The sequence below is a fragment of the Seriola lalandi genome, unplaced genomic scaffold, assembly GCF_002814215.2.
Source record: "Seriola lalandi dorsalis isolate HSWRI2012SDOR001 ecotype SW California unplaced genomic scaffold, Sedor1 jcf7180002054958, whole genome shotgun sequence".
In the NCBI taxonomy this organism is placed as follows: Eukaryota; Metazoa; Chordata; class Actinopteri; order Carangiformes; family Carangidae; genus Seriola; species Seriola lalandi.
Window position 1 is genome coordinate 792,452 of NW_019525509.1, and position 17,274 is coordinate 809,725.

Sequence of the window (17,274 nt, forward strand, 5' to 3'; positions counted from 1 at the left end):
AAAAATTTCAAACGTGGGATTCCTTACAGAGTGATGTGAGTGATTGATACATATGTGTTTGTCTGTGTGTGAGATATATATGAATGTGTGTGTAATACACACATATATATATATATATATACATATACACATATAATAGTCTGATATCCCTATATAATAGTCTGATATCCCTAACAAAGTATTAAATGTTTATCAGAAAAATCTAAGCGAGAGATGAGAAGACGGTTGCCATGGTTGCCATCTTGTCGCGCAGTTTGATGACGCCATCTTTGTACACCGGAAGTGATGTTTTGAATTTTTTGTAGTTCGCCGTGAAAACAGCTGATAAATTGCAGTTAATGTTACCGCGTTACATGACATTTCAGTCTCAATTTGACTGATATCGTGACTATGACCTTCTGTTACACGCACTCCGGCTACGACTTTTGACCAACGACTGGATTTGTCAAAGGCTGGTCTTGTTTTCAGTATTATTTTGTGTAGCAGTACTTGAAGCTAGCTAATCTGAACCTACTGTCTTTCAGCTATAGTCAAGGTTTTTTCAATATATATACATTTAACAGACGGTGAAACTTTTAATAAAAGGACTGTATTCATGGAAAGTAGTTAAAGCTTTCTTCAAGCAGTGTGTATCTGAATTGTTACCAGTGTAGCTGACGCTAAGCTAACATTTGGTCAAGTTTCATTGTCACAATATTTTACACTAAATGTATTGAAACACGTACAGCCAACAGCACAAAACAGAGGTAGTTTAAAGTAATGTTGGCTTACAGTGCATGAGTTAGTGGTCTTGTGCTGAGAGAGAGAGAGAAAGGTGATGTCTGAGGTCAGTGTTAACTCGTATGAACCGGAGGAAGGGACATACGGTGACCAGGGTGGACCGTGTCCTGACCCCTTGAAACCTCTGAGTAGTGAAGCCTCCCGGCCTGACCTGCAGGGGTAAGACTTTCATTCACCCTCAGTTAAATGGCTGGTCATGAGATTAATAAGGAAGTCACGGTGATCTTCATATTCCTTCCAGTCTTCTTCCTGCTGGTCACCTGTCCTCAGCAGACGTTAGCCCTTCACCTTCTGCTGAGGCAAGTGGCTTGTTGTCATTACCATGGGAGATGGTAACCCACATTGCTTCACACCTTCCTGCTCAGTGTGTCATCACTGTTCTGCCAAAGGTACGTTTTAAAGATGTATTGACCCATCATTCCCATACAATTCCTAAGAAGTCCTGTCCTCTAATTTCCTTGCTTATTTGTTACCTCAATCACCAGAAGACTAAATAACTGTGAGATATTTCCCATTTCACTGTATACTCTGGACACTGATTAAGTTTGTTGTTTGTGTCATTTACTTGACAGTTAATACACAAAAAAGCAAGTATAGATATCCAGAATGAACATTTCTTAATTTAAACGTGTTCTGTCAAGTTTTGTTGTAAACAGTTATGTTTGCACTGTGTTTGTCTTCAAAACTCTTTGTTTGTATCCTTGAGGTTGAACAAATGTGTGCAACTTTATTTGCTTCCTCATAAAACATTTACAAATTTACAATTCACTACCAAGCAGTCTTCTTCTTCCCTACTTTTGTTAGCACATTGCTGTGTTGCTTGGTGCATTACCACCACTTGTAGATCATTGGAATAATGTGAAACCACTGGCAGAACTGTGTATCGCGTCAGCCTTGTGCATGTACGCGTGACGCGTTATGCAAGACTTTATAGGTCTTGCAAATGTTGGAAATTTTCTTGAATCCCTGTTTCTCCTTCCTTCAGGTCTGTCATGCATTGGGTAATGTAGGAAAGGACAGCACCGCTTGGCAGCTCCGAGCACGCAGACTAATAGGACCCCAAGCTGGCTTTCCAGTGGGGCCAAGGGAGGACTTTGACTGGCCCACTGCTTGCCTGGAGATGGAGCAGCTGATAACCTGCTGGACAAGCCAAGCACACCTTTTAGCCAGACAGACCCAAGAGGTTGTGGAGGAAAGGGGTCAAGTAAGGCAGCAGCAAAGGGTAGGGCAGGATGGGGAACCAGGTGCGGAGGGAGGTGGAGGAGAGGCTGAAGTAGAAGGAGTGGGAGTGGCAGCACAAGAGGCTGCGTATGGTGCTGATGAAGGGATGGAAGTGGCAATAGAAGGTGAGGATGGTGAAATCCAGCCCATTGAAGGTGAGGACCAACTGGCAAGATTGAGAGAGGAGTTGGAAGAGAGACTGGAGGATGATGCGCCGGCACTAATGGCAGAAGAAAGGGACCACAGGATCATGTTTGATGCTAATGAAGGGCAAGATGGTGCTCTTAATCACCAAGAGGGCTTGGCAGACCCCAGGAATCATGGTAATGGAAGACTTGAAGAGATAGAGCACTGTCAACCTGCTAGAAGTCCTAGCCCACCCCCATCGCTGGAGTGCATCACCCTACCGTCTGGCCACATTGCCCAGGTCAACTCAGTCCTCCTCGTGGGGGGAGAGGGGACGGTTTGTGCTACTGGTTCCAGAGACTGGAATGTTAAACTGTGGGATCTGCAAGCAGGTCCTAGTGGCACACTGCTGCACACATTGGGAGGGCAGGGTGACTTCAGCACCCATCGGGGCTGGGTCTGGTGTCTGGCATCTCAGGAATCTCAGGAATCTCAGGAATCTCTGCTGGCTTCAGGGGGCTTTGACAGCACAGTGAGGCTATGGGACCTACAGGCAGGTGGTGCAGAGAGGGGCCTGATCAGGGCTGGGGCTGCTGTCCTCTGCTTGTCCTGTCAGACGGATGTGTTGCTGGCTGGTACATTTGACAAGAGGGTCAGCATGTATGACACCAGAGGTGAGGGGGTTTAACATATAATCACATTAGTGGCTGAGTGTGTGTAGAGTGCAGATAAAGATCATTAGTTTTATGACTGTGATGACAGATATCATACAAATAAATTGTGAAGACAAATCACTTGGTTTCGGAGGTTGATTATGTCACGATTTTATCTACAGCTGCTGAGCCCCTGGTAAAAAGCCTCCGTCTCCATGGTAACGCTGTAATGTGCCTAGCTGCAGATGACAAGTACATCATCTCTGGAAGTAAGGACTGCACTGTGGCTGTTTATGACCGCAGGGCAGGCAAAGGCTTAAAAAAACTTCAGGTAGTTGCAAACACACACACACACACCTAGTTCGTTAAGTTAAGTCGTTAAGTATTTGCGTGCATATATGCTCAGGTACACCTGTGCACCAAGACTGACTCTCAACCGACCTCTGCACTTCTAGCTGAGCTCTTATCTGCTGTCCATGAGCTACAGTGGCAGTGAGGTGTGGGCAGGAGACAATGGTGGCAAGCTCCACTCCTTTTCTATGCAGGCAGGGACCTTAAAACCCCTGTCCCAGTTTGATGTGGGACACACAGCTCTGGTCACTGGCATCCACAGGACCCCTGGAAGCCTCTACACCTGTTCATCTGATCGTACTGTCAAGGTAGGAAGAAGCTCATTCCTTACTGCTTTGTCTATTTAGCCAGCTTTGGTACTGAATTTCTTCTATTGTAATTTCTTTTCTTTATTGCAGGTACACGTCCCTTGTGCGCCTCCAAGGACGTTATGCACACTGCATCATCAAGCTGGAGTCAATGGGGTTAGTGCTTTATAACACATTTTGTCAATATTTTTTTCTCCTTGTGTCTTCAGTATCTCTCACATACCCCTCCTGTCTCTGTCTTCAAATGTCAGCTGAGTGTGGATGCTGGAGTCCTTGCTGTAGCCTCCGGGGATGTGTGTGTAGAAGTCTGGAGGCCCAGAAAATGAGAGAGCAACACCTGGAAACTATGTGACAAGATTTGAAAACCGAATACTGAATACTATACTGGTCTTTCAGCATTTTGGAATTTAGAATATATGGAGTACACAACGGCAAGTACATAGCTGAAATAAAAGGAAAAAAAAGAAACAGCTCTCTTTACTTGCAGCATGGCTGGTTAACACCTGTGCACATTTAGTTGTGTTGCAGCCAGATGCTAAAATCCTTTAAGTTAATTTTTTCCCTCATCAGTCTACACTCAATACCCCATAAAAATAAAGGGGAAACTGAATTTTAGAAATTATTCACAATTTATTCAAAAGGAAAAACTGAATTATCACATTGACATTCAGACCCATTGCTTTGACACTTAAAATTTAACTCAGCAGCCTCCCTTTTCTCTCGATCATCTGAGACTTTTCTACACCTTGACCGTAATGAATAGACACACGAAAACCACTTGGAGCATCATGGTGTGGGGGTGTTTTTCAGCAGCAGGGAAAAGGGAGACTGGTCGAGGTTGAGGGAAATCTGAAGGGAACAAAGTATAGCGATGTCCTTAACAAAAACCAGGACCTCTGACTGGGCTGAAAGTTCACTTTCCAACGGGACAATGACTCTAAGCTCAAAGCCCAGACAACGCAGGAGTGGCTTAGGGACAACTCTGTGAACATCCTTGAGTGGCCCAACCCCAATCGAACATTTCTGGAGTGACCTGAAAATTGCCGTCCACCAATGGTCCCCATCCAACCTGACAGAGCTTGAGAGGATCTATAGAGAAGAATGGCAGAAAATACCCAAATCCAGGTATGTAAAGCTTGTTGTGTCATACCCAAGAAGATTCAGGTTTTAATCGCTGAAGGTCCTTCAACTAATTGCTGAGGAAGGAGTCTGAATGCTGATATTTCAGTTTTTCCTTTTTAATAAATCAGTAAAAATATCTGTTTTCACTTTGTCATTATGGGGTATTATGTAGATTGATGAGGGGAAAGTAAATTTAAACGATTTTAGCAAAAGGATGCAAGATAATAAGATGTGAAAAAAGTGAAGGGGCCTGAACACTTTCTGAAAGCATTGCATCAAGAGAAATGTAAGTGTAAATAACTTAACAAATTAATATGAAAAAGTAAGATTGCAAATAAAGACATTTGTGGTACGTATGGCCAAACAAATGATTTTATTTTGCTGCACTGCCAAACTCATGTTAAAAAGTGTGAAACTAATGTTTTCAGAGATAGTGCTACAAGATGTTTAGTGGCATTGCTAATTTTTATTTCCTGGTGTGTTTTTATTGTTCTATAGCAGAGTTGGTTTGGGAAGGTTGTGGTCACTTACCAAAAACTCTCAACCAATTTTCTTCTTTTTTTGTCCTTGTTTGATTACGTTTAGATTTTTCTGTAGACAAAAAAACACATAAACACAGGAAACGTGTTTCCTGCGTTTATTATTTGTCATTTTGTGCAAGTACTGAAAACTTAAAAAAAAAAAAAACACACACTGCGTTTAAAGAATTTTGTTTCTCCTCCTTTAATTGTTTGTTTGTTCAAACAGCGTGTAAAATGCAGACATTTAAAAGGTGTAAAAGTATTTACATGCTCACAAGTTGACTGAATCCATTACTGGAACTGATATTGTACAAAATGAGTTACTCTTCATGTACAGTGAAATACTTGGATCCAAACCTTCTGTGACACACTGATTGTATTTGTAAAGCTATTTATTTGAACAGTCAGTAGTACTAATCACTATTATCCATTTTGTAAGTATGTCTGCAAATGCCTTTTGTGTGAGTGTGAGTGTGTGTCTGTCTGTCTGTGTGCCTGTCTAGTTGTTTGGATAAATGTAACTATAAATCATTTGCACAGCACTTGATATATACGTATATATATATATATATGTTAAAACACACTGAAAGGCTGTTTCCACAGATGTCATTAAATGGCCTGAAAATCTAGTGTCTGAATTATTGGCTGGATTTGTTCACTGCCCTTATGGAGCAGGTTTAGCTGACTTCTGATCTGAGCAGTTTGCAGTTACCCAGGTAATTCCTTACTGTTGTAAATTTTAAGGGACACATAAATTAGTTATGCTGTTATGTAAAGGAGTTAAATTAATTAAGGTTATAAAGTCAATAGTAAAAGTAAAGCCATTATTTGTATTTTTATCATAGTGCTGTCTTTAATTTAGACAATATCAGATGCACGAAGTGCACTATATGTGGTGTTTATCCTCAAAGGAGAAGCTTTAAGGGAAAAGGTAGATATTAAAACAATCTGCTATTTCACTGGTGACAGGGCAGTTTATCAGGAACACATTTGACAGTAAAAAATCTGTGGTTACATCTTCACATGATGTGTCCATATGGCAGTCTATAATGTGTTGGCTATCTTCACTCAGGACTGTCAAAGCAGCACACAGGTCTTCTTATCTTTGAAAGGATTGGATGAGGCAGCGATGCCAGTGAGCAAAGGGTCACTGCGCCTGTGGTCCTGACAGTACTGAACCAAGTCTGCTGCTGTCAGGGAGATCTGCTGGGACAAAGATGGACAGGATGGCATTTGACAGGATTTTGAACATGGTAATAACTTAAAAAATTAAAATACTCAATGGACATAGGATGTTAATTATAGAGACATGAAGCATGTTAGTACTTTTAAGATATTCTGAACTAAAGAAATTTTCAGACAACTGCTCTTGACTTATCCATGTTGTATGATGATGTGCAGCTATCGTGCATGTAGTTAATAGATAATTCTTACATACCTTGATTCTCTCCATGCTTGCCTCCACCCGAAGTTGATCCACCAGTTTTTTTGTTTGAACCACACTGTTGCTGCTACACATCTTTCCTGACATTCCCCTCAGTATAAAGACTTAGCAAAAATCCAACTATGGACTCAACACCCTTCCTCACCGCCAAAAGCAGCAGCAGGAAATGGATTTAGAGTAGTATTTTACCCGATCCAACACGTCAGCTCAGGTTGTGCAGGATTGTCTGGTCCGACAAGGTCCTGACTTTCCTTTTTGACCTGCACCCTCTTTTTATTCACTGTTGGGGGCAGTTCAAAGGCTCTGTGATATAAAAGGTCATACAACAGTGTTGGAAATGTCACGAACATCACACACCACTTCACAGCCGCTGCTGATGAAAAGTTTATTGGCTAAGCTATGCTGTCTGAAAAAGGATAATCGGTAATAATAATAAATAGGTAGGATATTTGAGGCCTTTATCGCGACAATGCAACAATGTCTGTAGGATGGCAGGTACTTGACAATTGTGATTTTTACATGTACATTTATCAGGTGTAGCAGGTGTAGTTTCTAGTAGCATTGTAGAATGAAATTATACCTGCAAAACTTAAACTTGAACTTGTTAAACGTTGTGCACCATTAACGTTTAAACAGCCAACCTTATGTGGAATCAATTAAAGCACGCTGGTCCAGCTCAAACAGCCTTCTAGATGAAGGTCTGGCCATCACACGATGGTCATAAAAACTGCTACAATAACGTAGAACTGGAGATAAACCATTCTTCACAATGAAGCATTTATATAAGATACATGGTAAGTACAAATTACTTGATGTAAAATTATACAGGTTTACATACACTTTTAATAATCAATTGTGATATTGACCCCCGATTAACAAACACGTATTTAAAAATTTTCATAATTAAACATATAACTGAATTAGGTGAATAAAGCTTATAGAAACATAGAAATGTATTTAAACGGGATAGGACAAAACATTTCAGACTGTTTTCAAGTTAATGTTAAATGTTGGGATTTGCAGCAGAAAGGCGGTATGATCAAATTTGTCTCTTCACACTTTCCGTAGTGGGAGCTAACTTGCCACAAGCGATTCAGGCGATGTTTACAGAAATACAAATCTTGAAAACTGCCTTAGTTTGGTCTGGTAACAGCCATTTACTACTCAACTACCTTAATCAACTAACAGCTCTTCAAGATTAGGTACGTTTTCATATCTATCTTCAAATTTTTAATCCTTATTAAAGCCAGGTCGACAGGCAGCTCATAGTTAGCTCGTCTTCCACTTAGTACCGCGCCACATGGATTCTTCATGTTTTGACTTAAGTTATTCTGCAATAATTAAACACAATATGTGCTTCATTTATTCCCAATGTCCAGTCAACAAAAGTGTATCCAAACAATAGGTAGATAGCTAAACATTAAAAGTCGTGTTATATAATGCCAAAAAACGGTGGTAGGCAGATAGTGGCCTTCAAGCAAAAATATTTGCCCCGCAGATGAAAGCTTAAGTTTTGTCTTTCACTGTTTACATCTGAATTTGAACATGATTTGCCATACATTTAATGTAGATAACAGTGCACATATAAAACTCTGTAAGCCTCAGAAAATATTAACCTTGTAACATCTAATTCAGTCCCACATAAAGACAGAGCTGTTGTAATAGCACATGGTGCTGAAATAAAGTCTAATGAACAGCCAGATGAAAACAGATACATTTTATTGTCACCCCCCCTCCCAAAAAAAGCAGTACAAAAAAATTCCGAAAAAAACGGACAGGACGTTTTGTTAATAAGTTAGGCTAATATTGTTAGATCAGATGTAGATTTTGCTGTGGTTCATTAGATGCATGTTGCTCAGAGTCATGTGCTGTACATGTCAGTCAGAGCAGAGCTGCAACCTGTCACCACAGACAGAAGAGATTACATCCATTGTTTCTTGATCACAGCCCTGCTGATGATAACCACTCCACTAACGTGTTGTCTTTGTTTTTGCAGGAAAGATGGCAGACCATGCCCCTTCTGTTGCCATGGAGGCCGTCCTCAAGCCCAGTTGCGACCTCCCAGAGGACATGCCGAAGATCAAAGGCTACGACTTCAACCAGGGGGTCAATCTGCAGGCAGTGCTGAAGTCCTACCTTACCACGGGCTTCCAGGCCAGCAGCTTTGGCTTGGCCGTCCAGGAGATCAACCACATGGTGAGAGGAAAATCTATTAGGAAAGAGTGTGGGGGTTTATTTTCCCTTTTACCTTGCAGATAGTTTTGGTTTTCTTTGCTCAGATTGTGAAATATTTGTCTTTGAGATTTCGTCCTCTCCCCCAAAACAATGAAAACTAGCTGCAGGGCTTTATACCAACAGATATAAGTATGATTTTTTTTGTTTTTGAGGGTGAATTGACCGTTTAAATGATACAGATTCAATAATCTAAAGTCAGTCTGTCAGTGTACATTTGTAATGTTGACAACCGTTCTCTAATGACTCAACACCCACAGATAGAGAAGCGTCTTGAGCCAGTGGAGGAAGGTGAAGGAAATGAGAATAAAGAGTCTGGTGAATCCCCCAAAAACTCAGGCTGCACCATCTTCCTGGGCTACACCTCCAACCTCATCAGCTCCGGAGTCAGGGAGAGCATCCGTTACCTGGCAGAGCACAAAATGGTACATATTTATGCACTTGTTATAATTATCTGTTCTGGTCATAGTTACTTATTTAGTTACATAGTTGCTACTTAGTTTTGACAAGTGGGCCGTGTTAGTTAAACAATCTGTTTTGTTACTCTTTGCTAGGTGGATGTCATTGTTACCACAGCTGGAGGCATTGAGGAGGATTTGATCAAGTGTCTGGCTCACACATATTTGGGAGACTTCAGCCTGCCTGGCAAGGAGCTCCGTCTGAGAGGGATTAACAGGTTGGTAGTTTGGGTGGCATTTTACACTGAGCCTTATAAATAGATAAATAAATTGTTTGACATTGAAATTTTGTCAATGTGTTTATTTGCTTTCTCGCTGAGAGTTAGAGGAAAAGGTTGATACCGCTCTTGTATCTGCATGATGAATATGTGAAAAAAAAATCCACCAGCACCTCTAAAAGTGTAAGAACGACACATGATAGAAATAGTAGGGTAAATAACACCCTGCAAAGCTTTAGAGGTGCTTGTAGTTAAACTCAGTTTTCTTTGGAGAGACCTAGTCTGGCCGTGCCCCCTGCCATTTCTAATCTTTATGCTAAGCTAAAATAAACCAGCTGCTGGCTGTAGCTTCATATTCACTGTACAGACATGAGAGTGGTGTCAATCATCACAACTAACTCTTGACAAGAAAGTGAATAAGCATATTTTCCTAGATGTCAAGCTGTTGCTTTAAACATGAGAACATCAGTAGCAATACTATTAACCATTGCTTGCATATCAGATCCTAACTTGTTTATTTACAGCTTCTGTTCCTTTTCATCTCTCTGTCCTCACTGCATGTAGAATAGGGAACCTATTGGTGCCCAATGATAACTACTGTAAGTTTGAAGACTGGCTGATGCCCATCCTGGACCAGATGTTGCTGGAGCAGAAGACAGAGGTGTGTCTCTCTGTGCAGTTAGGGTATTAAAACTGTTAGTAGTAGTAGTAGGTTGTCTGAAGTCTTTACTGCAGAGGATGTTTCAAATTCAGCTGTCATGTTATCGTTTACATCATGTAACATTTATTTTTTCAGGGCACCCATTGGACTCCCTCCAAAATGATCCATCGGCTTGGCAAGGAGATCAATAATACTGACTCTGTCTATTACTGGGCATACAAGGTGGGTGCTGGTTTATCTTGATAATATGTTGTATCATAAGGACCAGTTGTCAGGATCAATAGCTGATGGAATAATAACAATACATTTTACAATCTGTTTTACCAAAAAGATAAGACAGAAAAGAAAAAATTAAATTGCCTCAAATTCTGACAATAAAGACAAGTTGCTGCAAAATGGTTTAGATCTTTGAATTTTTTTTTTTTTTTTTTTTTTTACATATTATTCTGTGAGTTTGTGTCATGTCTGAAGTTAATTAAAATAAGTTTTAAGACAAGTCTAAAGTCAATTTGTTTAATTTATGAATTAAGCGCTCCTGAAACCAGTCAGTAAATTTGCTGTTATATTCTGTGTTCAGAATAACATTCCAGTGTTCAGTCCTGCTCTGACAGACGGCTCTCTGGGCGACATGATCTACTTCCACTCTTACAAGAACCCCGGCTTGGTATTGGACATAGTGGAAGGTAAGCAACATTATTGGTACAGAACAAGATCACCACAGATGTCTTAGTTGGTCATATGTGGACTATATGTGGTGAATGTGGACTTTATTTCAGATATCCGCAGGTTGAACAGCCAGGCAGTGTTTGCCAAAAGAACGGGAATGATCATCCTGGGAGGAGGGCTGGTCAAACATCACATAGCTAATGCTAATCTCATGGTAACTATTACTCTCATGGTATTTTTTAATCACCTTTTGAATACAAATATGCAAAATTATGAGTAATTATATTGGCTGTCAGTGATTGACTGTGACTTACCACATTTGCTCAAGTACTGTACTTGAGTATTTCCATTTCATGCTACTTCATACCTCAGTTCCACTACAATGTAAAATGTTCAGTACTGTACTTTGCACTCCACTACATTTATTTGACAGCTATAATTGCTTGTATCTTTACACATTAAGATTTTACATACAAAAATATAATAACATGCACTGTTATAGATTAAAGTACCCAACAATAGCTATTTAAAATACTTAAAATTAGTTCTTCTTCCAATTGTATTAGTAAAATGCTACTTAAACATAAATGCATTAACATATATACACAACACAATAGTAAAAGAAAAGTCACATGGAGTGTTTTTCTAAATCATGCATAATTTAAGTATATTTAATAATATAGTACTTAAGTGACAGTGTCAGTGCAGCCCTTATACTTGTAATGGAGCATTCTTATGTTGCAGCATTGCTGATTTTACTGCAATAAAAGATCTGGATATGTCTTTCACCACTGTTAAGCAAGAATGTTTTGCATGAAGTTGTGCAAAACTATGATAAAGTTAAGCAAAATATTGTTGTCCACTCTATATTTACAGAGGCCTGGATTTGTTGTGGATGGTAATCTTTGATTATAGATGGGCATTACATACAGTACAGCAACTATCAAAATACACAATTACCCCTTTTTAAATGGAGCCAGCAAAGCAAACCTCCTCACAAACCAAATACACAATGATTCTCCTCTGTCTCCCTCCAGAGGAATGGAGCTGACTATTCAGTGTATGTAAACACGGGTCAGGAGTTCGATGGCTCAGACTCTGGGGCCAGACCTGATGAGGCCATATCCTGGGGCAAGATCAGAACAGATGCAAAACCTATCAAGGTACCGATATTTATCCCAGTAATGTTGGCCAGGACCAGACCAAGACTAATGTCAACATTATGTTCCCTCATTTACAATTAGGTATTTTCAGATGTCTTCCCGTCTTCTTTATATTTCCCAGATGTCTTTTGACAGCTATTATATAAAGCACCTGAACTGTTTTCAGATGTGGGTTAAATGACACCTTAATGGCTGTTTTGGTTATTTGACAAGATGTTTTATGTATGTAGGTTTGTAATTGCTGATAATTTGACAACTTTCTTTTCCATTGAAATTTATTTTATAGCGATAAAAGTGTTTGGAAATAATTTTGTAACACATCAGAACTGGCAACCAGGTGAGAAGACTGAGTAATTGTTTACCTGTCACAGAAGCAGGAAGGTGAGTGGTAACCAGGAGTTGTAGTCGACACTTTGGCCTCATGGTGGCAGTATCTACACATTTCATCCAAGGGTACATTGTGGCATCTGAGGACCAAACACAAATATGAAAGCTAGGGACTGGCTTCTGGTTAAGTGTAGTTAGCATGTAACATAACACAAATATAATAATATTACAGACGAGTGATATGCTGCTTCGTTGTTTGTTCCCAGGTGTATGCAGATGCCTCTTTAGTCTTCCCTCTGATAGTGGCCGAGACCTTCGCTCTCCACGCCGACAAGCTGACCGCTGGCAAGAAAACAGATTAAACGGTTGCCTCCTTAAATGTCTCTGTTAGAAACAACAAGCTGCTTTGGTGCTCTGGTTCTTCCTTTGTTTGTCTAATTGAACATATGAGTTTGATCTAATGAACCTTTCCATTGAAAATACATGGTTACGACTTGGCAACTTTAAGAGGCGGCATTGTGATGTTGTCATACATACAATTCTGCAATTGAACTCCTTAGTGAATGGGAAGCAATGTTGAGGGTTTCCTGTCTTAATGCTTTCCATACAAATATTTACTTGTTTAAACAAGTAGTTTTTTTTCTCTCTATCCTGACAGCTGAAATCGCATGTGTAGCATGCTATGGCATGCACCAAAGACACTGCAGAGAATGCATCAGGTTTTAGCTGGGAGTGTGTGTCTGTCTCTGTGTGTGTATGCGTGTGTATGGGGGGGGTTTGTTAATTTATTCCAGTTCAGCTGTGGCAGTTGCATCACTTGAATATTACCTTATTGCTTCTCAGATTTTATATTATCTCAATCTTACTGTTTACTGTTCCAGGATGAAAGATGATGATATGGAATGATGATAATAAATCTTTCAGTAATTATTTCCTGTATTTCATGGGGTCTATGTGGACAATTACAAATAGTCTTTGTGCTCTAAGCGTGTGTGAGAAGGCCACAAGGGGTCCATCATGTGACACTTCATTTCACATGACTATGTTGGTGATCTTTGTTGTATAAAAGGATATAAAGGATTGCATTACCAGGGCACTGCTGTCCTGTGATGAAATATAATATTTAGAATATTAAACACAATTTGAAGCTCCTCAGTTGCACAAAGTACAAAAAGGCTAAGAGTAACTAAAGCAAGTCTTGCTTTTGTTGTACCACTTAGAGCAACACTCAGTGGCTACTTTATTAGGTACACCTGTAATATATCCATTACAGTTCAATACAGCCATAATTTCTGCCTTTACAGAGTTTATAAGGTTAAGTTATTGGTGACATTGTAGGAAATGTGTAAATTGAATTATGTTGTGGTGGATCAGTCATCCTGAGAGGTGTTTCAAATTTTTTGTCCTTTGCATTTACATGCTTGAGGGGGGCAGTATTAGAAACACCAGTCACTAACTATGACCCCAATGCTAAAACACACAATATAATTAACAATTCTATGAAGTGAAATGAAAGTGAACATTTTAGTCATCATTAAAAACAGACTTTATATCAGAAGAGTTGCAGGTTGCATTAGAAGGTACAAAAAGTAGAACTCAGCACTGTGTTTTCTGATACTGCAGCCACTGTTTGAAGAGAAACTACAGTTGTAAGCATCTCATTCACATGTACAAGTGGTGGCAAACTTGCTCAGCTACTATCGACGAGAGGCGAATGCTTCTATGAAACTTAAAGAACGTCTGATGTGCGCCTCCAGTCAGATCCTCCCCTGGAATCCCCTGAAGGGGCTCATAAGAGCATCACAACTTATGTATGTGTGGTTAGAGCGTACTCATACAAAGATATGCAGTTTTCACCCACCCAGGCAGAGTGCACGCAGTGTAGGTCGGACTCCCCGCTCTCTCCCTTTCTGCTGTCAGCAGAATCAACCGCATAATCTAGTAACAATGATAAAGACATTTCCCATAGCAATACATGAGTCTGCTATTATGGGAATGGATATTTCCTGTGGCTAATCACTGCTCCCATATCCTCTATACAGAGTCACTGTTATATTCACAGCCTGCTTATATTTGCCGTCCTTGGAATGGAATTGTAGGTAGTTTTTGTATCAAATGTGTGTATAGTATATTCACTGAAGCCCATTTTTTTTTTTCTAGAGTTGTCCGTGTCTTTTTTTAGTGGGATGCTGACCTTTTCTTTTATGGAAACAGAGTTGGAGAAGTGGAATTGGAACTGGGAGAAGGTCAGCTTTCCCAAAACCTCAGCCCCACGTGTCACACACACACACACACACACACACACACACACACACACACACACACACAGGAGTTGGGCGTTCCTGTCTTGGTACAAACTGCTTTTCCATTCAGTCCTCCTATCATTTCCTATTGGCGGTGGCACTGTGTGAGTGTGTTTACCCAGGGCTTGACAGTTAAAAGATTTTTTTTTTTAAAAGGCAGCCGTGTATGCATTTTCAGCTCTATAGAAACGTATGTTTGCTCTGTGCTTAATGGAAAGATTACAGAGAGACTGAGAGGACTGAAAAGAGTGAGATAGAGACGTTGTGTGTGTGTGTGGATGAGCTGTAGTCACGCTATGATAATACTGTGTGGCGTCTGCACAGAGCAGACAGTGTTTGCCCCCTCCTTCTCTGCGGAACAATAAGTACACTGTGATGTGCAGGGCCGCAGCAGTCATAATGGCAATTATGTCTTCTCTCAGCCAGATTGGACGTTTTTTTTTTATGGTGAGAACCAAAGACCCAGACAGGGAGGGAGAAAGAAGGACAGAGCGAGAGCTGACCTGGTGGACAGCTGCAGGGTGGGGTGGGTCCATGAGGAGTGGAGAGAAAAGAGAGGAAATACACAGTGGATAGGTGTGTGCACATTTGCATATTCATAATCACATTTCTGAGCAGATTCATGTGTAACTGTTCATGCAAAGGTGTGTGTGTGTTTTGAGGGGAGGGAGACTTGGTGAAGGGGCAGTACACTACATTTACTGTCTGCCATTTTAATAGAGTGTCTGAATTTTGAGTTCTGTGAAAACGTATCCACCATCCATATAGTGACCTCAAAAGTTCCAAAGCAAAACAGAAAACTGGTGTCCAGGTCTAATGCTTTATGCTAATGCAATGTGTAAATGACCATTGTGTCTACAGCTATCAGTGATGATGCAAATTGCAGTAAATGTTGGAAATCTCGATTTTATGCTCACTGTTGAGTTAACTATTGAGTGTCTATTTAATAGGGATAGTGGTGCAAAGTAAGTACTTTTACCCAGGTTCTATACTCTTTACTTTTCTGTTCTCTCTTTATCCCTCTATCCCATTTTTAATTCATGAGCAAACACTTTTTACTCTGCTACATTTATTTGATAACTTTATATAATAATATAAAACATATATAAATATATAATTATAATAAATAAATTGTAATTATTATATACAATTATTATTATTTGTCAACATAAGACTTAATTGGTCACTGAGGTGAAATTGACACTAACCCAACTTTTACCGGCTGCAACATTAAAATGATATACACATTGATGAGTCAAATAATTATAATCAAAAGTGTAATACACATCATTGAGAAGTGACTTTTCTGTTATTGGTATGATAAGTATATTTTGTTCCGCATGAATTACGGGCTTTTACTTGCAATGAGTAAAATGTCTATATTGGTAGTGCAATTTTTCTCCCTTCAGAAAAAGAGTTTAATACTTCCTTGACTATTATATAGGAAGAAGTGAATTAGTGAACAATGGGATGACTTCAGACGCAGCCAAGATTGACTTGCAGACTGTAGTCAGGGCTGAAGGTAGTGCAAACATTTATTTTTAAACAAATGTGATCTACATTATATTTCTATTCTACATATGAATATTCTCCTAAAATATACTCAATTATTTCAACAAAGATAAAAGACAATAAACCACAGTGCTCTTTGTAGTGAAGACACAAAACCATCATTACTAATTTGAGAGTGTCAAGCTGCCTGATACTCTTAAAAGCCAGATTGGTGCATTTAAACATTGTTTTGTTTTACCATTTGACTTAATGGAACCCACATTACATTATCCTAAAATCATACCACAATGCTACTTGTCCCTCAACAGTCATTTTTATGTGTTTGACATCATAATTTGGGTGTGGTTCAAAGTCAAAGAGAGACAGGTTGACAGGTGTTCAGGGAAAGTACACTGGCAAATGAATGGACCCTAAAACATATAGGGGTTTAAAGTAAATATAGGTTGGCCAGCTGTAACAAACATTGTCATGCTGCCCTGTCCTACTTTAGCTGAAGGTGTTAATCGAACTGGGACATTTTTGTTTCAGATAAAGTTTTCTAAGCATGATTAATATGTAATTTCTGTATTATTATATTGCAGTGAAATATTTATTATAATTCAAAGTGACTCAAGGTGTTAAAACTTTTGTGCTGCACGGTAAAGGTTGGTAAAGTTCATATCTGATCATGATGTCAAAATGTTTATTATGACATGCATAATTTATTTTCAGTATCTACAGTGTAACTGATTTCGAAAATGGGGACCCTGGGCACAGATGCAAAAATCCCCCCAAATCTCTGGCATACAATAAGACTGACATAAATGACACATTCTCTTTAGTTATTTTACACTTGTAGTCATTTTTGTGTCTCTTTGTAGTTGCCCCCTGAACGTGTTCACTAATCCATGTAGATGCTTGCAAAAAAATATCCCCCACTTTTAATGAACCACAAGCAAAATGTGTATTTAAGTAGGGTTCGTGCATTAAGGATACAGACGTTAGCATACATTTGAGTCAACAATACGTCCCCCCTCACTTCTGAAACCAAACCTACGCCCTTGTGTGAGTACCTTATCTCCACCTCTGTTTACCTGTTATGTTGCCATAGGAACTCCCACCTCGGAAGCCTATTGGCCAACCTGTAGAGGTAGCGGCAGGTAAGGGAGTGCTAGTGCGTGGGAGGAAGAAAAATTTGCAGAGTGAGGAGTGGCCGTCTGAAACAGAAG

General features: G+C 39.7%; 3 protein-coding genes across 3 annotated transcripts; 2 read left to right on the top strand and 1 right to left on the bottom strand.

Annotated features, from left to right (window-relative positions):
• The first annotated feature begins 282 nt into the window (after positions 1 to 282).
• Positions 283 to 5,711, top strand: fbxw9 (F-box and WD repeat domain containing 9). The gene is made up of 7 exons (XM_023395118.2): positions 283 to 939; positions 1,022 to 1,169; positions 1,766 to 2,801; positions 2,963 to 3,111; positions 3,236 to 3,439; positions 3,530 to 3,595; positions 3,691 to 5,711. Exons 1-7 carry the CDS (start codon positions 818 to 820, stop codon positions 3,763 to 3,765), a joined length of 1,800 nt encoding a protein of 599 aa, XP_023250886.1. The 5' UTR covers positions 283 to 817; the 3' UTR covers positions 3,766 to 5,711.
• On the bottom strand, positions 5,256 to 6,731 carry LOC111645811 (guanine nucleotide-binding protein G(I)/G(S)/G(O) subunit gamma-12-like). Its single transcript, XM_023395120.2, has 2 exons — positions 6,521 to 6,731; positions 5,256 to 6,285 (listed from the first exon to the last, which is right to left on the bottom strand). Exons 1-2 carry the CDS (start codon positions 6,611 to 6,613, stop codon positions 6,160 to 6,162), a joined length of 219 nt encoding a protein of 72 aa, XP_023250888.1. The 5' UTR covers positions 6,614 to 6,731; the 3' UTR covers positions 5,256 to 6,159.
• An 853-nt stretch (positions 6,732 to 7,584) lies between these two features.
• dhps (deoxyhypusine synthase) lies at positions 7,585 to 13,179 on the top strand. The gene is made up of 10 exons (XM_023395124.2): positions 7,585 to 7,728; positions 8,523 to 8,722; positions 9,019 to 9,183; positions 9,313 to 9,434; positions 9,999 to 10,095; positions 10,231 to 10,317; positions 10,673 to 10,778; positions 10,872 to 10,975; positions 11,799 to 11,924; positions 12,518 to 13,179. The coding sequence occupies exons 2-10, from the start codon at positions 8,528 to 8,530 to the stop codon at positions 12,611 to 12,613; spliced, it is 1,098 nt and encodes a 365-aa protein (XP_023250892.1). The 5' UTR covers positions 7,585 to 7,728; positions 8,523 to 8,527; the 3' UTR covers positions 12,614 to 13,179.
• The last annotated feature ends 4,095 nt before the right edge of the window (positions 13,180 to 17,274 follow it).

What these genes read in the sequence shown, in the direction of transcription:
- dhps (XM_023395124.2), top strand. Translation starts at nt 8,528, where the DNA reads ATGGCAGACCATGCCCCTTCTGTTGCCATGGAGGCCGTCCTCAAGCCC. An exon ending in ACCTGGCAGAGCACAAAATG is followed by an intron (nt 9,184 to 9,312) that starts GTACATATTTAT and finishes ACTCTTTGCTAG; the next exon opens with GTGGATGTCATTGTTACCAC. An exon ending in TAGCTAATGCTAATCTCATG is followed by an intron (nt 10,976 to 11,798) that starts GTAACTATTACT and finishes GTCTCCCTCCAG; the next exon opens with AGGAATGGAGCTGACTATTC.
- LOC111645811 (XM_023395120.2), bottom strand. Translation starts at nt 6,613, where the DNA reads ATGTCAGGAAAGATGTGTAGCAGCAACAGTGTGGTTCAAACAAAAAAA. An exon ending in CAAGCATGGAGAGAATCAAG is followed by an intron (nt 6,286 to 6,520) that starts GTATGTAAGAAT and finishes TTGTCCCAGCAG; the next exon opens with ATCTCCCTGACAGCAGCAGA.
- fbxw9 (XM_023395118.2), top strand. Translation starts at nt 818, where the DNA reads ATGTCTGAGGTCAGTGTTAACTCGTATGAACCGGAGGAAGGGACATAC. An exon ending in CAGCATGTATGACACCAGAG is followed by an intron (nt 2,802 to 2,962) that starts GTGAGGGGGTTT and finishes TTTTATCTACAG; the next exon opens with CTGCTGAGCCCCTGGTAAAA. An exon ending in ATCAAGCTGGAGTCAATGGG is followed by an intron (nt 3,596 to 3,690) that starts GTTAGTGCTTTA and finishes TTCAAATGTCAG; the next exon opens with CTGAGTGTGGATGCTGGAGT.